At 44.3% G+C, this 27,124-nt stretch overlaps 1 protein-coding gene across 12 annotated transcripts in view; it reads right to left on the minus strand.

The window, feature by feature from the left end:
* STARD13 (StAR related lipid transfer domain containing 13) overlaps positions 1–27,124 on the minus strand; it is a 492,723-nt gene that overhangs the window by 24,532 nt on the left and 441,067 nt on the right. For all 12 annotated transcript variants that reach the window (XM_037892239.2, XM_037892229.2, XM_037892233.2 and 9 more), the window contains 5 exons: positions 25,912–25,983; positions 23,478–23,559; positions 10,380–10,443; positions 2,921–4,305; positions 756–929 (listed from right to left, as the gene is read on the minus strand). In XM_037892239.2, the coding sequence (XP_037748167.1) occupies positions 756–929; positions 2,921–4,305; positions 10,380–10,443; positions 23,478–23,559; positions 25,912–25,983 (1,777 nt within the window). The remainder of the gene's footprint in view (positions 1–755; positions 930–2,920; positions 4,306–10,379; positions 10,444–23,477; positions 23,560–25,911; positions 25,984–27,124) is intronic.

Raw genomic sequence — 27,124 nt, forward strand, 5'->3', positions numbered from 1 at the left:
GCTAGGGGACTTTTAATGGTGGAAATTGAGATTCCGATGACCTTTAGGCTCCTCCAGGGTTAGCCAGCAGTTGAGCAGTGGTGCTGACATTTTGGTGTTCGGCACCTAAAGTGGGAGTTAAGTCCTTTTGTGACTCCAGCTTTCTCTCATCTCTCTTTCTCCATCTTTGGAGATACCTTAATTATTTTGCCAAGCTCAGAGAGGCGTTTGTGAGGATTAGTTAATGTTTGTAAAGTGCTTTGAAGGTTCAAAGCACTGTCTCACTGCGAAGTATTATTATTATCATTATTAGACTAATGTTTCTGCATATATGGGAGAATAATATTTTCTAGATGACTTCCACCTACCCACTGCTAATTGCTCCTTTTTAATATAAAAAACAACAAAAACAAACTTGTATACTTGATGTACAACCAACAGCTGCTTCTTTCAAACCACAACTTTAGTTTTAGAGAACCTTTTTTTAAAATTTCCTCTTTGTAATTATTCACTCCTACTCTTCTTGTTTATTTTTTCTGGTACTTGGCTGCTATTAGAGAGAGGGTGGGTGTCTAGTGGTTAGAGCAAGGAGGTGGATCAGACCTCTTGGGTTCTATTTCTGGCTTTGCCACTGACTCACTATATAACTATGGACTAAAATGCACTTTCTGATTCACAGATGAAAGGGGCTAGGTTAGTGGAATGATAATAATATAATTGGGAGAAACAATTTCCTTCTAAATATATCTGTTTTGTAAGACACATAATGCACTTACCATGTCCAGCCATGTTTGTTTGACATGCAGTATTTTTCCATGATGGCAGTAAGGCGAAGTAAGGAAAATTTTTGCAGTAGATTCAGTTGGGCTGCTGATTGATTACTGAGCTGTAGCGATGCTGCGGAGTGGCTCGGGCCATGAGAGATCTGGAAACTATGCCAGCGTAATCGCCTTCAGGAAAAGAAAGGAGGAAAGGAAAATGAGGTTATACAGTGCCACAATTAGGAAAAATGTGATGATATACAGTATTTGTCAATGTAAAATCAGTGATTTCTTGTGAAAAGAACTGTTCCTGGGGACAGAGAATGCAGTGCCTAGCTTCTGTGAGGCTCTAGGAAGCCTGATCCAAAGCCCACTGAAGTTAATGGAAAGAATCCAATTGATTTTAACGAGCTTTGAATCTGACCCAAGATACTTCCTTTATATACCGACTCATTTTATATACTGACTATTGCAGATAACTCATTTGCATTTCCTTTGCATTTCTTCTTCAAGGTATGAACTTTGGCCCAAATTCTGCAAACATTTAGGCATGTGCTTAATATGTGAGTAGTCTCATGTGGAATTCAACACAGTAGTAATCAATATGGCTGGTTGTAAGTAATTGAAGTATTAAGCCCTTTGAACGCATATCTGGATCTGTATGTGTTTTTACCCATAGATCAAACTACATAGGGCCAAATTCTGCTCTTGGTTACAGCAGCATAAATCCAGAGTAATTCAAATGACTGATACCAGAATGTAAGCGATAGCATAAGAGTCCCTCAAAATAGTCTAAGTGCCAAGTTTCTTTCCTTTTGTGACCAGTTGTTTTAGTACACGGTGTTTAGGAAGCAGTTCCCAGGTATACATTCCATAGTCTGTAGGGAGTATGTGGGTATCTTTTCTTTTAAATTCACTTTCCTGCCTCCTGGAGCCTCTCCCACATGGTATGTTTTAGTTAGTGACTGTATCCCCTGCTTTGTGGGTTGGACAAAGGCTGCCTAACTGAAGCCATGTCTGACAAAACCTCATGTGCTTGTGGGGTAACCAATGATGCTTTCATAGGCCATGTACAGTGTCACTTGAATGCATCCGATGAAGTGGTTTGTAGCTCACGAAAGCTTATGCTCAAATAAATTGGTTAGTTTCTAAGGTGCCACAAGTACTCCTTTTCCTTTTGCGAATACAGACTAATACGGCTGCTACTCTGAAAAGTGTCACTTGAGTGAGTTTTCAGTGCTAAGAGAACTATACAGAAATGAAAGCAAAGGTAGGTGTGAGAGGGTGCTGTTTGGGTATAAATAAAACTCAAGTATCTCAAAGCTTGATTTTTTGTGTGGTGTCCAGTGCTGTAAAGAACAAACAGGAGATTTCAAAGATTTCTCATGTTAATTGTTGAAAACAAAATAAAAACAATGGCCCAGTGGAACCTTTGTGGGTGAGCACATGGAAGCGGTTGGCCTCGGAGCACAGAGTGCACAGCACCATGCCTGGCAGCCACACTCCCATTGCACATTCAGACACCCCCACCTCCGGCAGTGCAGCTTCACAAAGTCCCTTATTCAGGCCTGTGTCTTCAGGGCACAATTGAGCCTCTTCTCTCAAATTCACAAAATTCATTAATAATGCAAAATGATTTTCCAAACACTCGGTGTCACTCAGGGTGGTCCAGCCTTACATTTCCATTAACAAATACATTGGGTGTTAACCAGCTATGAGGGGCTTTGGGGAAAACTGTAAATTCTACATAAGAGCACAGGGCCACTTTTTCAAAGCGGACTCTAATCTTGTGCATGAAAATTTGGTGCCTGCCTCTGTTTGCACAAACTGATGGGCACATTTTAGAGGCCAGTTTGAATATACATCCCATTGTGAATATGACACCATGTTTTTTTAACTAAAATACGTTGTGGAAGAAAGTGTGCACTGTAGTTTGCTCTATTATGATGACTCTGCACCTTTTTCATACCAGGGCCCCCTTCTCCTAGAAGTCACCTTTTTATCTAGCTGGGTCCCCCCTCCCAATTTAGCAATATGGGCAAGGAGGGGTGATCATGACCCTTTGACACCTGTTCACAATGCTCAGATAGTGTGCCCCTGCTTTATTATATTGTTTTTCACAACCTATCCCATTAATAATGAAAAACAGAAGGAATTATTTAAGGAATTATGCTACCAACCTGTTTGGTCTGGTGAGAGATGCCCCTACACCAGAGTCTCTCCTGTCCCTAATACCAGTGGTTTCTGATTCATTGAGAGATGTTCCATCTCTGTCCATATCACTGGGTGTAGTACAACCATCAGAAACAGAGTTCCCTTCAAAGTCTAATGTGATTTGGGTGGGCGACTGGAATGGCAGCGATGCAGATTCCCCAACCAATAAATCATTGCTTTGCAGCTCTGGCTGTAAATCCTTTGACCAGTGGTTTACAACCTCTTTAAGTCCATTGACATGCTGCAAAATGTCATCTAAATGAGGGAAAAGGTCATCTTTTTCCAAGTCCAAAAGGTCTCCAGTGCTGGCGTACAAGTGGGAACCTGGCACGTTGTCATAAATACTAACTCTACTTTCTTTAGGACAGCAAGCCATGAGTCTGGGCTCTTTAGGAGTAGAGCACTTCTGTTTGCCCAGAGAGATGCTGCCTGTCCTCCAGTTTACACTATTACTGTTGTCAGTAGGTGAGAGACTTTCAATGGAAAGTGCCTTTGGAAAAGTTCCAGGTTTGTGGTCCTTGGGAATATGCACAACCAGGTTCTCTTGGGAGTGAAATTCATTTTTACGGTTTTCGTCTACTTGTCTCAGGGCTGTTCCAGCAAGAACATCCAGGTCCTCCAGGTACATACCACCTCGCTTGTTTGTTTCATAACACTTGCGTTCCTTAAAACATGGCGTGCTCATGCCACTGCTGCTGTTTTCTGACTGACTACTGTCACTGCTGGACTTGGCAGAAAAGGAAAGTCCTCTTTTGGCTGCATCTTGGGTTAAGTTTTGGAGGTCTCCATTCACTATCTGCATATAGTGCATGTCCTTTAAGGATTTTGGCTCATGCTGAAGAATAGGTCCGCTTATCTCTAAGACACCCTTTAGTTTTCCGTGTGCACCTCTAGGCTTTAGCGTCTCCATGCGCTTTAGAAAGGTCTTGGCTCTCGTTCGTGTTGGTTTCTCATTCTTAAGGTTACAGGAGTAATCTGTGATCTCCTTTGGAATCTGGGAGAGGGTACAGCTGATGGGAGTGGTGTAATGTGTAAGTGTGTTTTCTATACTATGCTGTCCTGAGCAGTCACATATCTCCCTGATAGTGCTGTTGATACCAGACTGATGCCGACTGTCACTTCCCCCACTGCTCTCGCTGTGAATAGACGAGACCTCAGGCTCACTCAGATCAGTAAGGACGCTCTCACTGCTAGGGGTGTTTTTCATTTTAATGTCCCCTGAAGACTCATGTCTATCTGATCGGTGAAGCAAAGTGTCAATGTCGTTCACCCGAGACCATCTTCTGCTTGTCCTTTGGAATGTCCATTTATTACTGATGGCACAGAAGTCTTCTTCATCTGAGTCTTCACTCTGGAAAACAGCATGTTACACTTTGTTCAACACAGCACTTTTCTTTCTTTTTCTGATTACATTTTAACAAACATGAATCCTCTGCTCATACAGTGAAAGCCATAGATGGCAACATGGCTCTAGAAGACTACAGTCTGTTCTTAGCATAATGGATATCATCAGCTCTTTTACTGCAGCCTTTCTTATTCCAGAGCAAAGACTCTGCAATTAACATGCTACCATAGAAGGAATAAGGCCCTGTTCCTGCCTTATAGAGCTCACGAGTGGACTATGTGCCCATGCAGGGCCTGTTGACTTCAGCAGGGCTTTGAGCAGGCACAAGCAGTCTGCCTGCGCTCTGCGCAATGCAGGATTGAGGCCTAAGCAGTTTTTTAAGAATACGGGGGCAGGGGAGGGGCTTCCTCACAGCAGTGTTGGCTGGATAAATACATTAAAGATTATGAGGTTATGAGATGCTACAGTAATAGGGCCATGTGCATACCTCAAGCAAACTATCCCCCCATTATATTTTGTTTTGCTGTGAGAAGTAAACAGATATTTGCAATGGCAGCAGGAAAACCTAGTTAATCATCTGAATTAACCTGTAGGAAGATTAAGTCTTCAGTTAAATTTGTTCATTTATACACACATACCCTCTAGACAAAAACAAATATTTAGAGATAAAATACCAAGCACGATAAACTATGGCAACAATGTAGTAACTGAATAAAATAAAATAAAATAAAAATCATTAAAATAAAAAGATGCAAAGGTCAATATGAGATTCTGCTACTCAGTTGTCCCAGACAAAACTGATACACTGTCAGCATGGGCCATGCAGTTTTTTGTTTAGCTCACTACTCACTAAGCCAAAGCCCACTAAAGTCAATTAGTGTCTTTCTATTGACTTTGAACCAGTCCCATACCAAGCTATTCCTGTACAGTTGTTTTAAAGTAGAACAAACTAACTTCACCTATATGACATCGAAACAGTCGTCTTATACTCCCTCATTCCTGGAAGCAGCAATAAGGCAGTAAAATATAACAGGCTGTCAGACTAAAACAAGGCGTAAACTAAAAAGACTATTTTGGGATTGGAAAATTCTCATTTTAAAAATCTATTCTTAGCAGTATTTTTATATGCCATTCTGATAGTAAAGTTGTATTATCTCCCATCTAGAACCTGGCTGCTTAATCTAATTAGAAAATGTAAAATAATTTGTAAAATACATCTTAAATAAAACTGAAGTTTGAAAGATGTGCATTGTGATGTAATCAGTAAAGTGGCAGATCATCCTAAAGCCATATTGTTGTTGTAAGCTTTTGCTAGGCCATCACTTAAAGCCTGACACATCAATTTTAGATCTTGTCCAAACTGTAAAATAAAATAAAGCTGCTAAACCAGAAAAGCTGTTTTGATTCATTTCTATATTATGTATAACAAGTAGCACACATTTCTTCTACAGCTGACATGAGTTCACAGGAGTAAATGCCTCCGTTCTGCAGCAAGGGGCAGCAAACAATTAAGCAGCTGGAGAAGCTCTAGAAAAAGAGCTAGAAACCGCTGGTCCTGTTTTGGTCATCTTTTCTGCAGGAAAAGGGACGGACTGTTTGACAGCTATGCCTTCTGGTTCTGTGTGACAGTTGTTACTGAAGGGGGAATTCATGGGGAGGAGGACTGAAAACAAGTGAGGCACTGATAAAATCCACATATTATGGCCTTACTAGTGCCACAACGGGAATATTTTAAAAAAACATTAGGGTAGATATTTTAAATATTTTAACCATTATTTTATAAGAACATAAGAACGGCCATACTGGGTCAGACCAAAGGTCCATCTAGCCCAGTATCCTGTCTTCCAACAGTGGCCGATGCCAGGTACCCCAGCGGGAATGAACAGAACAGGTAACCATCAAGTGATCCATCCCCTATTCCCAGTGTTACGCCGACAGACCCCGGCCTTTGGCATTGAACCTGGGACCTCTGGAGCTAAAAGCCATATGTTTCTTAGCTAAGGCTATAGCAGATTCATTTATCTCTAAGTGGTCTCGGTGCCACTAGAGTGGACAGACCACACCCAGGAGGTGTGTGGGTTACACTAGCTTCTGGCAAACAGAGGCTAGAGACACCATCCCTGCCCATCCTGGCTAATAGCCATTCATGGACCTATCCTTCATGAATTTATCTAGTTCTTTTTTGAACCCTGTTATAATCTTGGCCTTCACAACATCCTCTGGCAAAGAGTTCCACGGGTTGACTGTGCGTTGCGTGAAGAAATACTTCCTTTTGTTTGTTTTAAACCTGCTGTCTTTTAATTTCATTTGGTGACCCCTAGTTTTTGTGTTATGAGAAGAAGTAAATAACACTTCCTTATCTACTTTCTCCATATCAGTCATGATTGTATAGACCTCTATCATATCCCCCCCTTAGTTGTCTCTTTTCCAAGCTGAAAAGTCCCAAACTTATTAATCTCTCCTTATATGGAAGCCGTTCCATACCCCCAATAATTTTTGTTGCCCTTTTCTGAACTTTTTCCAGTTCCAATAGATCTTTTTTGAGATGGGACGACCACATCTGCACGCAGTATTCAAGATGTGGGCATACCATGGATTTATACAGAAGCAATATCATATTTTCTGTCTTATTATCTATCCCTTTTTGATGATTCCCAACATTCTGTTAGCTTTTTTGACTATCACTGCACATTGAGTGATGTTTTCAGAGAACTATCCACAATGATTCCAAGATCTCTTTCTTGAGTGGTAACAGCTGATTTAGACCCCATAATTTTATATGTATAGCTGGGATTATGTTTTCCAGTGTGCATTACTTTGCATCTATCAACACTGAATTTCATCTGCCATTATAAAGCAGGCACACTGCCTAGGTGCTGAGGGCCCTCTACCACACAATAATAAAATGGTAAGCTACAATGCAAACATAATAAAAGACATTGGGGCAGATCCTCGGCTGGTATAAATTGTGAGAACTCCATTGAAGTCATTGGAGCTATGACAATTTACACCAGATGAGGATCTAGTCCCTTTGTCTTAAAACCCAAAGAAATAAAGCTAAAGTGGTGGAAACAATGCGCAAGAGAATTAAGGGAGATGGGGACTGTAACAGGAAAGGGCAGTAAATATGAAGTCAGCAGTGTTTCTACCTAAAATATCCTTTGGAGGACAAAAAGCTTAAAGATACTTTTAAACAGTGGCTAGAGATGAACAATGAACATGAACAGTGGTGGAGAATGAATTCTACATCCCACCATAACAGAGCCAGGATTACTTGCTGACTAGAGCTGGCTGGGAAATGGATTCTTCCCCCCGGAACTTTGCAATGAAAATGAGAAAAAGTTTTGTCGTGTTGAAATTTTCCATGGAAAATTGTCAGCTTTCCTTGAAAAATCAAAACCACAAAAATTTTGATTCTGTAATGTCACCTTGGTTCCTCATGAGAGGTGCCTGCAAAAGGCAGCTAATCCAAAGGCTAATTTTTGTCTGTCCAAATCACTTAAGGGAATATTTTCAGCACAATATACGAAGATTTATCTGTGCAAATCTCACTGAAGTTAATGGAAACTGAATTACTAAATCCCCCACATGGCATATGTATCTCTTCGAGTGATGTGTGGTTGGGTGGGTGGAGGCGGGGAGAGTGAGTGGAACAGGCTTTCACCCAGATTAGCTTTCCCGATAATGCTGTTTGGCAGCTTGCTTAGCTGTGTTTTCATGAATCTGTCAAGCAGCTGCAGACTAGAACTGTGCAAAATGTTCATGTTGAACCCCAGAACCAGGTAATAGTAGGCTGCTTTTATGTTCCAGTAAGACAGCTTATTGTAAAGGCTATTTGTACAGACAGTATTTAGACCACAGGAACATTTCCCAGATCTGTCGTTGTTGAGTGGAGACTCAATTATAAGCTCTTCCACGCACTCTTATTGTCCAGTCTCCCCATCCCCAGTTTCCCACCCAGGCCCCAATATTTCTTTGACTTCTAGTCCTCCGCCCCACCCCTCACATTTCTTTGCTCCCACAATTTCCTCTGCTCCAGTCATCCTGCATGCCTGCTGGCCCAACTCTCATTCCCTGCCCCTCCACATTCTCCTGTTCTCTCATCCTCTCTTGCCTCATACACCTATGGGGGAACGAGTTTACATTGAGCGTTGGTTGTCTAGCTTCTGTTGCGCTGAAATGGTGGCTAAGTTTACAAGGGCACTTCCACTTGTCAAGGCTGTAGGGAAATAGTGGCCATGCTAAATAAGGGCAGCCTGTGAGTTCAGTTCCATTCAGAACAATGGGAGATGGTGGCTATCTTTAGTAACAACAAAGATAGTGAGAAAATCATTGTCTCTTCCTGACATAAAGAGCAGCTTTAAAAAAAAAAGGCAACCCCCACCCCCAAACCACCACTTAAAATCATGGGGTTTGCAATAATATCACAAGAGTGGGGGTCTCTGCCTCTGAAGATGCAAGGTTGTGGGGGTGGGGAAGGAGAAGGGCCAGTTGTCCACTCACCAAAGACCCCAAGAAGTGATAGGGGTCAGTTGGCCATTCCTTGAATGTTTTAGGATGAGAGGAGAGCGGTGGGAATTTTAAGTTAACCAAAAAATGAGAACAGAAGGCATCTGCACTGAACCTGGCAGGTTTGGCACAGCGACGAACTACATCTATACAGATTTTGGTGGTGCAGAAACCCCTACACTGTGAATAGAACCCTAAATTGCCAATCTCCACTTTCCCTTTTGCTGATCTGGAATGGATGCAGGGAAAAGGGCAGGAAGTAACATTGCAACAATTTTTTAAATAGCATAGCCAGTGTCCATCCATGTTTTGGTTTTTCTATTCCCTCTCTTGTTTAAGCTGCAATGTCTTTGATAAAAATAAGAAAAATGAAACCACCTGAAGCAGCGAAATGGTGCAGTGGGCTTAGTGCATTAGGTTTTCACCAATGGAGACCTGGGTATGTATTTCAACGCTAAAATGAATTTGGATGAGCTGAGTCTCTTCCTATAGCACACATTTGTCCACATCATAAAGCCGCCACACTGTTTGGTGGATTGGCACTCTCTGTTCTAGAGAGACCAGAACAGGGATTTAACATGAAGGTTACATACACTTATCAAAGGCAGGAAAACCCCTGCAAGTCTGAAGTTGGAAAAAAGGATGGGACCTCACTGGCGTATACACAGTTTGGAAGAGAATGGCCAGAAAGGATGGTGGACAGGCTGTTTGATGAATGTCGCACACAAGAACAATCTGGTATGAATAGAAGGTAAGAAAATGTCCGGACAGCTTCTGTCTGAATTCCTTTGCACAGACAGCAGGATAGAAATAGATTAAACTGCCAGTGGTATCAAGAGGAGCACCTCATATGGGCAGTTTTCGAAAGTGTTAGACAAACACTCTGAGGGGAAAAAGTGATATATAGCAATATCTCTCAGAACCAATGATTTCCATGATATGGTGTTGCTTATAAAGTGCCCCTGGGCTAATGTCATGAGTAAACTAAAAAGCTCAACTGTTATGCTGGAGCCGTCACAATTTTTTAAAAATCAATAAGCATTTTTTGCATTCCTTATCGAAACCCTTTGAGCCTTAAATATTGCCTGTGTTATACAAAGAGGTTGTAAGTACGGCATGGTTTATTTTCATATTGTTAACTGGTAGTAAGTCAGCATGAGAAATAAGGAAAGCTATTGTTTATACAGAAGCTTCCATTTTTTCCTGGAAGGATTTTCCATTATGTGATCACATGATATGGGCAAATGTGACAATACATTATAATACCAAGGCATAATACCCTTTTCCCCTTGACTGGAATTGAACATATATAACATTTAAATTACTGCTTGTGTCCATGTAAGTCTTTTAACACTGACCCTGCTGTACTATTCACAGCTATTTATTTTTAATTCATATTTAAAGGCCCTGATCAGGAAACCATCCCTATTCAGGATAGCACTTAAATACATGCTTAGAGTTAAACATGCTTAACTTAAACTTAAGTGCTTTCCTGATTTGGGGCCTGATTGCAGGAGCTCTCATTACAATGGTAAGAACAAAGCCCAGAGGTTTTCATAATGTTTACTTGCCTTTTTCCTTTGGAAGTTCACATCGAGTTTCATTGAGGCACACTTGTTCAATGTGTTCAGTCGTCTAGAGGTAAAGAAAAATCCAAAGATTAGCATCCCACTAATTCAAGGGCATGACTTCTCATGATTTCAAAAGATCCTCTCATCTGCTTGTGGGGTTGTAACTTTACACAGCAGGATTCACTACACTTATTTTGTTCCATGCTACAGACTTGTGAATCAGAAGGGCATGTCACCGCTGTCACTACCTAATGCCTAGCTCTTTATCCACACACCACAAAACACTTTATAAAGGCTATAAAGATCATTAAACCCATTTTACAGCTGGCTTAAATGAGGCACAGAGTGAAAATGTGACTTGCCCACTGTGTGTGTAATGTTATCATTCTAAAACCCCTAACAAATGTTATGAGATCCCAAAGGATGTATTAGAACCACAAAAAGTGTATTTAAGATTTGATTCCTCACTTTAGGCATTTAGGGCTAGATCCACAAAGGGGACTTAGAGTGAGAATTGCAAAGCCTAACTTTTAGGCACCCTGCCACCTAGGAGAATCCTCAATCCTGAGTTAGGCTCCCAGGCTCCCTATACACTGCATAGGAGAGTTAGTTGCTTAAGAATGGGATTCACAACAGCCAGCACGCTGAGTGGGGAGCCACCTAAGCTCTGCCCCTTAAAGGATGTTTGGCACCTAAAAGAAGGTGCCTCCCTCTGCTTGGGATTCACAGCTGTGAACCCTCTCCTGGAGTTAAGCACCTACGCCAGGTCAGTCCTTTCTTGGAAAAATTGAGGGAGGAGGAGGAGCTGTCACCATGCCCCACTTACACTCACTAGCCTAGCACTTAGAGCCTATCTAAATAAAGTTGCTATGGCGTTATTATCACTTCAAAATGGAATAAGCTAGTACGCTCCTGCAAAATCAGCTCATCTCTCTGTGTGGCTGAACCAGATAGCTCACTGAGAGACTCAAGTTTTTAGAGGTGAACTCCTGACCTGATATTCAGCGCTACTGAGAATGTGCAATTCTCTCTGAAATTGCTCAGCACCTCAATCAAGTCATCAATCTTTAACTCCCGAAGTCAGCAAGAGAATGGGCACTGGAGAGGTATCTGCTGAAAAGCCGAGGGACAGCGTAAGCTTTGTGTCTCCACACATCTCAAGAGGTGATTTTGCCAGCAACTTTCTAAATACTTTAAAAAGGAGCCCTATGCTCATCACCTATTTGCAACTGATGGAGAGGAGAAATTGGAGTAGAAAGAGGAAACATTCCAGATTCAAGGGGCAAAGTCTCTCCTTGCCATCAGTACAATGTGATATGCACTTGAAGAACAAATGAGCAAATAATTATACATGGGAGAAGGGGAAGTAGGATCCTACAGACAGTGGCTTAAATTTTGCCCTCATTTATATTCAGGTACCCCACTGAATTCTATGGAATTGCTCAGGTCTAACCAAAGGCACAATTTGTCTCAGTATTTTAAAAGGGGTCTCCAGCTTCCTTGTGGAAAGATACTGAAATCATTTGGTCAAACAAACAATGAAAACAAAAGCAATTCGTTTTTCACTGACCCTATCAGAACGCAAGGATTATTTCAGTACTGAAGCGGAAGAGTTGATCTCATTACTTAGCTGGACTGGAGACAGAGAAAGCTACAGTATTATCATGACTGCTTTCTGAACCCACTCCATCAAAACACAGAACTACCTTCTAACAGGAACCAGGAATTCAACCCCTGCTTTTAAATTTAGCCATCTATAAAATAATGACATGCTTTCTGGGGTTCTTCCAATATGGTGAAAAGATTCTGCTGGTGAAATTAGAGGACCAATTATCAGATTTATTAGTTTTCCTGTTACTGGCATCTGAAATTAAATCCAGTCTGTTTGAACTTCTCACATGCTGTTGATGTGCCAATGGCAGCAGACAGCTTTCCCCATCTGCTTATATCCGTTATGTGAATGATAGCCAAACCTCCACAGAAACAGAAGGCTCTGACGACAAAAAGACTGTCACTGATGTCCTGATCAAAGAGAGAGAGGCCACTGAGATGCTACCTACACTTTCACGTCACTGCCTCAAGTCATGGGAGAGGGCTGTATATTTCGAACTTTAACAAAACATGACATCTGAGCTTGAAGGAAAGACAGTAAAATCCATGCCAAATAAACAATCCAGAGTTTAGCTCAGGATGGTTGGGCTTTTAAAAAATATTTATCAAAACACTTGTCAGGAAAGCTGCACAGAATTTGGGGAAAGCTTGCAAATCATACTATAAAAACAGCAACACTGACGTCAATTTAATGTGTCCTTCACAGCACAGTGGCAGCGCAATTTGAATCATCAACGTCATATGTCTCTGATACAGTACCTACGCATTCAATATTTGTTGTTCCTGTCTTTTATACTGTAAGCTCTTCAGACTCAGGAACTGTCTTCCTTTTGTGACATGCACAGCACCAAACAGTGATTAATAAATAAATAACAATATCGTACAGCAGAAGCCGTGTAATTGGGAAGCCCAGTGGGTGGCCTATTGTCCCACTTAAACAGCCTTCCAGATTATCCTCAGACATCCTTAAAGTGGCTTGGAACAGTATTAACTCCATTTGGGTCTGGGCTGCAGCTGCTCAGTAGCAGCTGCAGGGGAACCCAGCCAATGGCATACCAAGGTCACGCAGAAGCTATGCTGCCAGGAGGCACTAAGTGCAATTGAATAGCATGGAGGGGTCAGCCACCTATGCCCCTGCAGATCTGGGGCACCCTTTACTGTGACACCTTTATCTCCAAGATACATGGGTTTGAGAGAACTCAGTCCCCCAAACTCTTGTGACTTCTCAAGGGGACAATCTGCAGGAAACTTTGCCAGCAGCCTAGCCTCCTATTATGGGTTAGTCTATGGGAGGAGGACAGCTGATCCCGTGTTAGGAGACTCTGCATAGGAGCCAAGGACTGAACACTGAGGACACTGTGCTGCTGTAGCACGTTTGGTGAAAACATGCTAGGCCAATGGGAGAGCGCTCTCCTGTCGGATAATTACTCCACATCCTTGAGAGGCGGAAGCTATGCCGGCGGGAGAGCGGTGCGGATGGTGCTTAGGTCAATGTAACTTGCATTGCTCAGGGGGTGGCTTTTTCACACCCCTGAGCGACTTAAGTTACACAGCTTAAGTGGTGGTACAGACCTGCCCTGAGTGAGGTTCTCCCCAGAGGTGGTGCGGGAAAGCTTGCACTGCCAAGGACCCTGCTGTACTTGTTCAATGGCTAAACACAAGATTTAGTTTTCCAGTGTTATCAATCCAGCACTTTCTAGGAGCTTTTTTCCCCAAAACCCAAGTTTTAAAAAAATCGGGAATTCTGTAATAACACCATAGAGTATTGAGTATATAATATACATTTAAAAAATCCTCACCAGTATAATAATCTCGATATAGTTCCCCTTGGAGCAATTACAAGCTATGAAATAGAGAATAACTATGAAAAGAATGAATGGCCCCAGTTTAAAAATATTGAATTCAACAGGGACTGGTGAGTGCTTCACACTTTTGAAAATAAGGGCACTTATTTAGCGGCCTAAACAGTGGTTTAAGATTCAAAAATTGCACACATGTTAAAAAACTTGTTCAATATATTTGCATGAAAAACAATACGTTAAAAGATGTTATTCAGGTTGCAAAGTCAAGCATTTAAGTGCTAGAGTGCAACCTAAATAATGTTCTTTTAAAGTAATTTATTTGCACATTATTTCCTAGAGTTTTTTAAAAGGAAAAAGGTAAAAACAGAGTATTACACACAGCTGTAACAGCCTCCACCATGCCTCACAAGCAGGGTTTGAATGCTGAATTTTCACCACTGAAGTATATACTTCTGCCACTTGAGCGATAGGACTAATTTCAGATGGCAGTAGCAGGAGAAATCTGTTATCTCTCACTGAGGGACTGTCCACTGGAGCCAGGTGGTGGGTCCAGGAGTTGGTTGGGGAGAGCCAGGCCCAGAACACATCAGTTGAGAGAGATCCTGCTCCACCACTGGGCCCCTGGAGCCATGTGATGAGTTAGGGGGAAGGCAGGTGGAACTTGGCCTGGCTCTTTCCCTCCAACAGTTGCTCTGAAAGTTCAAACATCTTCCCAAATCAGTGTCCATTGTTGCTGCTTTGGAAGTAGGCCCAGCCACAGAATGTTCATGTTCAGTTACCATTTTGGCTATCTGACAAATCTTGCCTCAGGAATGCAAATGAGAGAAAGGAAACGATGATTTCGTACCATTTATATCTCAATAATACCTGAATAAAATTTCATGGGACAAAGAAAAGGTACTTCGCTAACCTGAGGGCTTTCTCCCTGCCAAATTTCAAAGGCATGTTGCAAACAACAGAGGTATTAGACTAGCTCAAAAAGAAAATCACTAGAATTTACAAAATGTGAAGTGTTAGAGGTTGCTACTACCTACCCTATAAGAGAAGTGCTTTCTTTGTGGTATCTCTCATATTCTCTTTTACACTATATTATAACACAAAAAACATTGTTAAAATAAGGTTAAAGGGCTGACTTCTGTCCACAAAAGCTGAGAAATTCAGAGCCTAAGCTTGAGCGGTAAAAGTCTGTTGGAGGGGGTTCAGAGTTCAAACTCTGCTCAGTCTGAAGAGCGGTTCTGATAGTTCAGCTTCAAAGTTACACTGCAAATGAAAAATCTATGTAGCTGGGTTACATATCTCACTAATCAGTCTAAAGGCTTGGTCATGCATTCTTCTGAAGTCAGTGGGAGTTCTGGGTGTCTAAGGAATGTGAGATTGGGCCCTATGAGGGACATTCAGCACATACAAATAATAGTTGACTTTTTTTGTTTTCCAGCTGTTTCCTACATGACACCCCAGCATGCATCTTGTAGTAATGCCCCAGCCATCACACACCACTGAGAGGGCCTGGAGCTTGCCTACGGTGGTCAGATAAGCTATGTGGGGGGGCGGGGGTTAGAGTATATTGCATAGTTTTGAAAAATGTGATTAGATAGCTAATAAAATACAGATGCTTGTAAGTATGTGACTGGCCAGCACAATTCGTTGTTCCTGTTGAACTAGAATCTTGAAATTGAGCACACTCATTCATATGGGCCACCGAATACGGGGAAGTAAAAACTGACCCTTCCCCTGTCCCTCAGAGGTCCCACTAGGTCAGTATAACAATTAAAATATTGACAGTAATGATCTCTTGTTGGGTATGAGGCCTCTCCGTTTGGAGAAATTAAGTACAGCTATGGGCCAGCAAGGTTCCGTCTGCCCGAATTTAACACAGAAACTTGTCAGAAATGTGTGTCTATGTATGGACCATGGGACATAAATATTGACAGCCAGATGCACCCAACGGCTCTCAACTAAGAGCTGATCATATTACAATGAATATCTGGGATCTGAAAAGATATCCTTCCAAACAATTTAACCTTTGGCAGAATAATGGTTCTGCCCCTGCCTGTATGGTAGATACAGTGTTACTCTCCCCATACAACTATGGATTAGACCAGTGGTGCCCAAACTTTTTCTGTCGCTCCCCTCTCCTTACCAGTAATGGAATATGTCTGCCCCCCTCCCCCCGTTATGCACAGCCAAGGCTTCCACAGCAGGGGGCTTGGGCTGAAGGTGGAGCTGGGGGCGGAACTGGGGATGGGGAAGGAGTTGGGGCTAGAGATGGAGCTGCCTGGGGATAGAGAGGGAATGAGGGTGGAGCTGGGCTAGGATGGAGCAGGGGGTGGAGTGGAGCTGGGGCTGGAGGCAGAGCTGGGGGCAGAGTGGAGCTGGGGCTGGAGGCAGAGCAGGGGCTGGAGGCGGAGCAAGGGGCGGAGTGGAGCTGCAGCTGGAGGCGTAGCTGGGCTGGGGGCGGAGCAGGGGGTGGAGCAGGGGGCGGAGTGGAGCTGGGGCTGGAGGCGGAGCTGGGCTGGGGGCAGAGCAGGGGATGGAGTGGAGCTGCGCCTGGGGATGAGTTGGTCTGGGGGCAGAGTGGGGCTGGGTGGCGCTCCCACCCCGTCTCCCCATGGGGGCTGGCCTGGGCCCCACTGCGCAGCCCCTGAATGTTCCTCTGTACCCCCATAGAGGAGCATGCCCCACAGTTTGGGGACCACTGGATAAAAACAAACAACAAACAAAAAATAAACAAAAAACCCTGTGAAAAAACAGGTGGGTTTTTATTTTCTGGTTAAAATAATATACAGAGCATGATTAAAACCATAACCTTTAAATATAACCATGTGGTGCAGGCCTTGGACTATACCATAGTCCAGAATACAGCCCAGCGTTATGGTGCATCGACAACACACCTCGCCAGCTGCTACCTTATTCTCCAGAATCTCATCTTCCATTTCAAAAAAGGTCTCTAACTGTTCCGGTTGCAAACAAATCCTCAAAAATATGAGCAGGGTGTGACCTCTGCATGAATGTTTGTGAGTCTGCACAGAGCTCGGAACAGCAGCTCTGTAAATGAACTGCCTCATTCATCTCAGTGAGGTGTTAACTCAAATGCCCAATGATCATAATTTAAATGTTAGCACTGTTAACTATTTCATTCCTCATGTAAGAAAGGAGAGGCAGGGTCATATACCTGCATAATTTACTGTGAGTGAGGTCATGTTTTGGTGCCACAAGTAGGTGGCATTCGGGTGATACCACCACCACTTTGTTTCTCCCATCAATCAAGAATGAACCTAGACATAGGAGCCTGGAAGACTCCATGGGCACATTCAAGCCCCTCTGATGGAGAGCCAAGCTCAAGGAGCCCAATGGAGCTCAGAGAGCAGCACAGTCTTATGCTGAACATCTATGTAATCTACTGCGAGCAGCATCTCATTTTGGTGACTCTCATGAGCAGAGCTTATTTTGTGGGTGGAGTAGACAAGTAACACTAACCTTTCCCCCCAGATTTGACCCCTGGATTATATTGAAACATGCCTTCCTTCATGCCAAACTGGAGTAGTGGGCTTGATTTATGTGTGTTTGAGGGTGGACAGAGGCAGGGTTCAATAGGGAGTGGAAGGAGAAATCCTTTCTACCAGGCTCTGGAACAGCAGGGGCGCTGGTCTGCAGCCGCTCACACTCCACTGCACTATGGAGAATAGGATCCACAGAGAGTGCACCTACACTCGAGCTGGGATCTAATTTCTAGCTCTGATAGACATACACACACTAGCTTTGACTGAGCTAGGGCACTAAAAAGAGAAGAGAAGTGTAGCTGTGGTGGCATGAACAGTGTGATGGGCGAGATGCCTGGGTAAATACCTCGGTTTCCAGGCAGTATTGTACTCAGGGTGGCTGGCTCATCCTACCGCCTGTGCCGTTGCAGTTACTCTTCTATTTCTAGCGTGCCAGTGCCTGTACATCTACCCGAGATGGATATTCCATCCCCAGCTCGAGTGTAGATGTATCCTGAGGGACCTCGTCCACTGGATTCTCCCAAAGCCTGCTCTGAAGTCCCCTGCCACAGGCTCATCACTCCTTGCATGCATATCACCCCATATGCAGTGGGTTTAAGATGTCTGGAATCAAGAATCACTTCCAGGCTTAATGTGATACTGACATTATGAAAGCTGCAGTTTCATGTAGTGGACCCTGCCTTATTATGGGCCTGATGCTCCCTTGTACCCACCCAGCTGGAGAGGAGCAGAACCCAGGCCAAGTGGAGCATGGGAGAAGGAAAAGGGGAGCAGTCAGTGCCTTTGCAGTGTCATTTCCCTGCCCCACCCAAAGTCCTTTTCTAGGACTGCCACAAGGTAGGTGCTCCGCAAGAGATGAGGGATTAGGGTGGGGCACAGCAGAAGCTGTGTGTGGTACACTCCCTGCAGGCAAAGAACAAAAAGCGACACAAACAGAAACACATTAACTCTCTGGCAACGGTGGAGCTGTGAGCATCTGCAACTGGGTGTTTATACAGCACCTAATGTAACCCACACACCTCATGGGAGCTATCCCAGAGTGCTCCATTGTGACCGCTCTGGACAGCACTCTCAACTCAGATGCACTGGCCAGGTAGACAGGAAAAGGCCCACCAACTTTTGAATTTCATTTCCTGTTTGGCCAGCGTGGCAAGCTGCAGGTGACCATGCAGAGCTCATCAGCAGAGGTGACCATGATGGAGTCCCAGAATCGCAAAAGAGCTCCAGCATGGACCGAACGGGAGGTACGGGATCTAATCGCTGTATGGGGAGAGGAATCCATGCTATCAGCACTCCGTTCCAGTTTTCGAAATGCCAAAACATTTGTCAAAATCTCCAAGGGCTTGAAGGACAGAGGCCATAACAGGGACCCGAAGCAGTGCCGTGTGAAACTTAAGGAGCTGAGGCAAGCTTACCAGAAAACCAGAGAGGAAAACGGCCGCTCCGGGTCCGAGCCCCAAACATGCCGCTTCTATGATGAGCTGCATGCCACTGTAGGGGGTTCAGCCACCACTAACCCAGCCGTGTTGTTTGACTCCTTCAATGGAGATGGAGGCAACATGGAAGCAGGTTTTGGGGACGAGGAAGATGATGATGATGAGGTTGTAGATAGCTCACAGCAAGCAAGCGGAGAAACCGGTTTTCCTGACAGCCAGGAACTGTTTCTCACCCTGGACCTGGAGCCAGTACCCCCCGAACCCACCCAAGGCTGCCTCCTGGACCTGCCAGGCGGAGAAGGGACCTCTGGTGAGTATACCTTTTAAAATACTATACATGGCTTAAAAGCAAGCATGTTTAATGATTAATTTGTCCTGGCATTCGTGGTCAGTACAACTACTGGAAAAGTCTGTTAACGTGTCTGGGATGGAGCGGAAATCCTACAGGGACATCTCCATAAAGCTCTCCTGGATGTACTCCCAAACCTTTGCAAAAGGTTTCTGGGGAGGGCAGCCTTATTCCATCCACCATGGTAGGACACTTTACCATTCCAGGCCAGTAGCACGTATTCGGGAATCATTGTAGAACAAAGCATTGCAGTGTATGTTTGCTGGCGTTCAAACAACATCCGTTCTTTATCTCTCTGTATTATCGTCAGGAGAGTGATATCATTCATGGTCACCTGGTTGAAATAGGATGCTTTTCTTAAGGGGACATTCAGAGGTGCCCGTTCCTGCTGGGCTGTTTGCCTGTGACTGAACAGAAATGTTCCCTGCTGTTAGTCACGGGGAGGGGGAAAGAGGGAGGGGCTAGCCACGCAGTGGGGGGAGGCAAAATGCGACCTTGGAATGAAAGCACATGTGCTATGTATGTAATGTTAACAGCACGGTTTACCATGAAAGAGTGTACCCATTGTTCTATAAAATGTGTCTTTTTAAATACCACTGTCCCTTTTTTTGTCTCCACCAGCTGCATGTGTTTCAAGGATCACAGGATCTTCTCCTTCCCAGAGGCTAGCGAAGATTAGAAGGCGAAAAAAACACACTCGTGATGAAAATTTCTCTGAGCTCATGCTGTCCTCCCACACTGACAGAGCACAGACGAATGCGTGGAGGCAGACAATGTCAGAGTGCAGGAAAGCACAAAATGACCGGGAGGAGAGGTGGCAGGCTGAAGAGAGTAAATGGCGGGCTGAAGAGAGGGATGAAGCCGAAAGGTGGCGGCAGCGTGATGAGAGGAGGCAGGATTCGATGCTGAGGATGCTGGAGGATCAAACTAATATGCTTCAGCATATGGTTGAGCTGCAGGAAAGGCAGCAGGAACTCAGACTGCCACTACAGCCCCTGTGTAACCAACCGCCCTCCTCCCCAAGTTCCATAGCCTCCTCACCCAGACACCCAAGAACGCGGTGGGGGGGCCTCCGGCCACCCAGCCACTCCACCCCAGAGGATTGCCCAAGCAACAGAAGGCTGGCATTCAATAAGTTTTAAAGTTTTAAACTTTTAAAGTGCTGTGTGGCCTTGTCCTTCCCTCCTCCACCACCTCTCCTGGGCTACCTTGGTAGTTATCCCCCTATTTGTGTGATGAATTAATAAAGAGTGCATGAATGTGAAGCAACAATGACTTTATTGCCTCTGCAAGCAGTGATCGAAGGGAGGAGGGGAGGCTGGTTAGCTTACAGGGAAGTAGAGTGAACCAAGGGGTGGGGGGCTTCATCAAGGGGAAACAAACAGAACTTTCACACCTTAGCCTGGCCAGTCATGAAACTGGTCTTCAAAGCTTCTCTAATGCGCACCACGCCCTCTTGTGCTCTTCTAACCACCCTGGTGTGTGGCTGTGCATAACCAGCAGCCAGGTGATTTGCCTCAACCTCCCACCCCACCATAAACGTCTCCCCCTTACTCTCATAGATATTGTGGAGTGCACAGCAAGCAGTAATAACAGTAGGAATATTGGTTTCGCTGAGGTCTAACCGAGTCAGTAAACTGCGCCAGCGTGCTTTTAAAAGTCCAAATGCACAGTCTACCACCATTCTGCACTTGCTCAACCTGTAGTTGAACAGCTCCTGACTACTGTCCAGGCTGCCTGTGTATAGCTTCATGAGCCATGGCATTAAGGGGTAGGCTGGATCCCCACGGATAACTATAGGCATTTCAACATCCCCAACAGTTATTTTCTGGTCTGGGAATAAAGTCCCTTCCTGCAGCTTTTGAAACAGACCAGAGTTCCTGAAGATGCGAGCGTCATGTACCTTTCCTGGCCATCCCACGTTGATGTTGGTGAAACTTCCCTTGTGATCCACCAGTGCTTGCAGCACTATTGAAAAGTACCCCTTGCAGTTTATGTACTCGCCGGCTTGGTGCTCCGGTGCCAAGATAGGGATATGGGTTCCGTCTATGGCCCCACCACAGTTAGGGAATCCCATTGCAGCAAACCCATCCACTATGACCTGCACATTTCCCAGGGTCACTACCCTTGATATCAGCAGATCTTTGATTGCGTTGGCTACTTGCATCACAGCAGCCCCCACAGTAGATTTGCCCACTCCAAATTGATTCCCGACTGACCGGTAGCTGTCTGGCGTTGCAAGCTTCCACAGGGCTATTGCCACTCGCTTCTCAACTGTGAGGGCTGCTCTCATCTTGGAATTCTTGCACCTCAGGGCAGCGGAAAGCAAGTCACAAAGTTCCATGAAAGTGCCCTTACGCATGCGAAAGTTTCGCAGCCACTGGGAATCGTCCCAGACCTGCAACACTATGCGGTCCCACCAGTCTGTGCTTGTTTCCTGGGCCCAGAATTGGCGTTCCACCGCATGAACCTGCCCCATTAGCACCATGATGCCCATATTGCCAGGGCCCGTGCTTTGAGAGAAGTCTGTGTCCATGTCCTCATCACTCACGTCACCGTACTGACGTCGCCTACTCGCCTGGTGTCGCTTTGCCAGGTTCTGGTGCTGCATATACTGCTGGATAATGCGTGTGGTGTTTAATGTGCTTCTAATTGCCAAAGTGATCTGAGCGGGCTCCATGCTTGCCGTGGTATGGCGTCTGCACAGAAAAAAGGCGCGGAACGATTGTCTGCCATTTCCCTGACGGAGGGAGGGGCGACTGACGACTTGGCTTACAGGGTTGGCTTACAGGGAATTAAAATCAACAAAGGGGTGGCTTTGCGAGAAACTGAATGGCCCCCTCAAGGACAGAACTCAAAACCTCAAGGATAGAACTCAAAACGGGGTTTAGCAGGCCGTTGATTTCACAGAGAGAGGGAGGGAGGAGAAAATGAATACAAAACAAATCTGGTCTATTTCTTGTTTTGAGCCACTTCATCTATCTTTATACATCTTGCTGGCAGCAGACTGTGCAGTACGACTGCTAGCCATCGTCATCTCCTGGGTGCTCGGCAGAAGACGGTGCAGTATGACTGCTGGCCATCGTCTTCTGCTAGCTGCAGATTAAAAGACAGTGCACTGCCGGTAGGACTGAATCGCCATGAGACGAAACAAGGGAAATGACCTGGCTGAGTCACTCCCATGTTTGCCCAGGTGCCCGGTTAAAAGAGCACCCAGGACTACGTCGATGACGGCTACCAGTCATACTGCACTGTCTGCTGCCAAAAGGCAATAAACTGCTGCTGTGTAGCAATGCAGTACCGCATCTGCCAGCACCCAGGAGACATACGGTGACGGTTAGCTGAGAGGGCTCCATGCTTGCCGTGGTTTGGCGTCTGCACAGGTAACTCAAGAAAAAAGGCGCAAAACGATTGTCTGCCCTTGCTTTCACGGAGGGAGGGAGGGAACGGGGGCCTGACGATATGTACCCAGAGCCACCCGCGACAATGTTTTAGCCCCATCAGGCACTGGGATTTCTACCCATAATTCAAATGGGCGGCGGAGACTGCAGGAACTGTGGGATAGCCACCCACAGTGCAACGCTCCGGAAGTCGACGGTTGCCTTGGTACTGTGGACACACTCCGCCGACTACATGCACTTACAGCATTTGTGTGGGGACACACACAATCAACTGTATAAAAACGCTTTCTACAAAACCAACTTCTATAAATTTGACCTAATTTCGTAGTGTAGACATATCCTTAGAGAGAAAGAGATTCATGAGTCTGCTCACATGGCTCATATGGCTTTTAGCTCATGCAGTAGAGGCTCATGCATTTAGCTCCAGAGGTCCCAGGTTCGATCCTACCGCTGATGACCAGGGTCTGTTGGTGTTACACTAGCACAATGGGGTCCTGGTCACTGACTAGGGCTCCTAGGTGCTGCAGTACTACAATTAAATAACAACAGGGAGCCAATGGCAGCAGAGCAGCACGCGAGCCATCCTTGCTGTCAGAGGGAAGAAGGTTCTGGGCAATGGGGTTTCTGCTGGTTTGTAGTAGTCAGGGGCAGAGTTACCCATGTGTTACTCACACACAGATCCCTAATTTATGCTGGGTTTGCTGGCACTGTTCTTTCCAAAAAGCAGCCAGCCTCACTCCAGTTGATGAGATGGGCTGATAGATTTGGGCCCTTTTTAAATCTTGTGAATTTTCAGAGAGCAAACTGGCTCCTGCTGTAGGATTTTTTGGGAGAGAAATGAATCCAGGTTTCTAGCATTTATTTTGGAAAAACTACAGATTATGCCCATTTAATTGACAAGGACAAACAAACATCTCTTAGGCTAGGCCACTACTTTCAAAACAAAAATCCACAAACGTTTTTAAGATACCAAAAAAAGAAACAGTGGATGTTATTTACCTGCAAAGGGGCTCTACAAGGTCCTTGTCGAGAAAGTCATGATCTTTCTTTACAGCTGCAATGTCAATAGGAAACTGGGAATCTGTAAAAAGGAGACGTAGCATTAAACCAACTACGTTTTATTCAAATGGAAACAGTTTATTTCAAAGATGCACTGCATGTGTTTTATCAGCAGAAATGGTGTATCGCTTATTTAACTTGGCCTTCGTTATTTCCCTGTATAACATCCAGAGCTAGTTTGGTCACTTCACATTATTTTATTTTTTATATTAAAAGGGGAGTTGACGGTCCTGTGAACCAAAGAGAGCAATATGTTTGGCTCTGGCTATAAGAAGATATTAGATGCTTAGAGTTTCTACCTGATCACTATCCCCCAAAAATGAGATCTGAGCATTACCACAACACTTTCATCATCGACATGGGCAGTAGGCCATCCACTTCCATCCTAGCGAGTTAGTGAAATATTTGCTAGACAGACTTTACCATGCAGTAAAAATGGCTTGATTATTTTGTTAGCACACACAATAACAAAGAGTTTAAACAAAGGGTAACTCAAGCAACACGAGAAGTGAGCTGACCATACTAGTCACCTCAAATATTAGTCTGAAATTTAAAAACAAGATGGAAATGCTGGAAACTGAGAATTGTAATGAAAAGTGACTTGGGTGCACACAGATTACTGTGCCTTGCATGGTGACAGGTTTCAGAGTGGCAGCCGTGTTAGTCTGTATTAGCAAAAAGAATGAGGATTACTTCTGGCACCTTAGAGACTAACAAATTTATTTGAGCATAAGCTTTCATGAGCTAAAACCCACTTCATCGGATACATGCAGTGGAAAATACAGTAGGAAGATATATATACACACACAGAGAACATGAAAAAATGGGTGTTGCCATACACACTATAACGAGAGTGATCAATTAAGGTGAGCTGTTATCAGCAGGAATAAAAAACCATTGTTGGCACATGATGGCATCTATCACATTGGTAGATGTGCAGGTGAATGAGTCTCTGATAGTGTGGCTGATGTGATTAGGTCCTATGATGGTGTCCCCTGAATAGATATGTTCATAGGACATAATCACATCAGCCACACTATCAGAGGCTCTTTCACCTGCACATCTACCAATGTGATAGATGCCATCATGTGCCAACAATGCCCCTCTGCCATGTACATTGGCCAAACCGGACAGTCTCTACGTAAAAGAATAAATGGACACAAATCAGACATCAAGAATTATAACATTCAAAAACCAGTTGGGGAACACTTCAATCTCCCTGGTCACGCGATTACAGACCTAAAAGTCGCAATATTACAAGAAAAAAACTTCAGAAACAGACTCCAACGAGAGACTGCTGAATTGGAATTAATTTGCAAACTGGACACTGTTAAATTAGGCTTGAATAAAGACTGGGAGTGGATGTGTCATTACACAAAGTAAAACTATTTCCCCATGTTTAATTTCCCCCCCTACAGTTCCTCACGCATTCTTGTCAACTGCTGGAAATGGCCCACCTTGATTATCACGACAAAAGGTTGGGGCTTTTTGATTATCACTACAAAAGGTTTTTTTTCCTCTCCAGCTGGTAACAGCTCACCTTACCTGATCACTCTCGTTACAGTGTGTATGGTAACACCCATTGTTTCATGTTCTCTGTGTATATAAAATCCCCCTACTGTATTTTCCACTGCATGCATCCGATGAAGTGAGCTGTAGCTCATGAAAGCTTATGCTCAAATAAATTTGTTCGTCTCTAAGGTGCCACAAGTACTCCTTTTCTTTTTGTATATTTTGTGTTTTCTTTTCCGTAACAATTATTTTTCTTTCTTGGATTTCTGAGTGTCCCATCTCCCATCGGTGTGTTAAAAGAACTGAGCTCTGAATCTTCAGCCTCCTTGTCTCTCCTTTCCCCCCTTGTTCCTCCCAATTCACTCATTATGATAAGTCTAACTAGAAGTTATGTCTAAATTTAGGCTGTGATCCGCAAGCAGCTCTGTGCATGTGAAGGGATTTGTCTGAGCAGAGTAATTTGCAGAAGCAGGACATTGGATACATTATTGCGAATGCCAAGCATTTAACATCATGAGTCGGGCCCCCAAAATCATCAGCTGGTCTTAAAAATTAATCAGTGTTCTTTTTATTTACATCCTGGTTTTTGAACTTTGGGGCTCATTCAGGCCACATTTTCAAGCTTTTCTCTGCAAACATGAGTGCTAGAAATGTACTTTTAAAAAAAATGAAAGCTGAGATTTTCACATATTCACATGACTCCAGGAGCTGGCACTCTAAGAAAAAACATGAAATATTGTGAGATTCAGGATAAAAATCAAAACAGTTGGCAACGCTGTAGACTGTAAACATTTTAGACCAGGTCTGTGTCTGTTGAGATGCCCAATACACTTTAGAAGTAATAGAAATAATAACAACGTACCCTCATAGAGCTGAGCATATTGTGGAAATCCAGCAGCTCGTAACCAGTCACACGCTTCTTTTGCTTCGATTTCTGAAGAGTAAGAGAAAGGAGAATAGGTTCATCCTAGATCCACACTGTGCTGTTTTGCATCAGGAGTTATTTTAATTACAAGGAAGAAACAAGAGGATTTAATGTTCCTTTTGAGTGCCTATAACACTTTTAAATTTAACTGTTATTAAATTTAACTGTTATTATTATGTGGCATCAAACAAACAGATGTCTACGAAACATACCCACAACACTTTGGAGATTTCAAGCACAATGAGCCAAATCATCACCCTTAGATCAATACTAGAGACGACTGTCTCCACCCAGAGGGCTGATAAGCCAGCTCTGTAGCATTGTTTCCAGTTCTCCACTGGGACCCTACAGAGGGCACTTTGCATGCTCAGGGGTTGGGGAGGAGAGATTGGGCAGGCTGGAAGTCGGGCCAGAGGGAACACACAGCATCCCTCCTCTGGCCCTACATACCTTACCAAGGAAAGGAAACGCAGACTCGGGAGTATTTCCTTTTCCATGGAGCTCTCCAGGAGTCCTGAGAGCCACTGCAGGCTCTGGCAGCACAGCTCCAATACAGACATGCTGCCAGGGAGCCACACCAGGGACCAGAGCCCGAGCAGAGGAATAGCGATGGCCTCTTCCTCTTCACAGGGTTGGCCCTCATACCCAGGAGATCATCTGCCAGGTTTGTGGGCAGGTCCTACTCTCTTGTGGGGGGAGGGAGGGGAGAGAAAGCAGAACCCTGCCCACCTGGTCAGACAACATGGGCCCCCTTCCAGAGCGTTTAGTGTGGGAGGGGCTGATCTGTTCTGTATGAGTGCTAAGTAGCAATGAAAAATTAAAGTCTTAATACAAAAATATAATATCAACTATAGGACCCTCTTTTCAGGCAAAGAACCAATAAAGGCCTGCAACCATACGATGCAAATATTCCCACCAAGCCAGGGGGGACTACCCGTGTGTGGAAATATGTACAGGATAAGGGCCCCAAGGGACAGGCAGGCATATCCAGTGCTTTTGCAAAATCTGGATGCATGTTGGCTCCAGGGAGTAGATTTCTATGCCTGTCGCCATATAACTTGAGAGTGCAAACACCAGGGTTTGGCACATGCAGATTTTGTAGATACAATTTAAGCAGCCATGACAGAAAATCTGGCCCCCACAATGTCTA

Source organism: Chelonia mydas, chromosome 1 (assembly GCF_015237465.2).
Source record: "Chelonia mydas isolate rCheMyd1 chromosome 1, rCheMyd1.pri.v2, whole genome shotgun sequence".
Classification (NCBI taxonomy): domain Eukaryota; kingdom Metazoa; phylum Chordata; order Testudines; family Cheloniidae; genus Chelonia; species Chelonia mydas.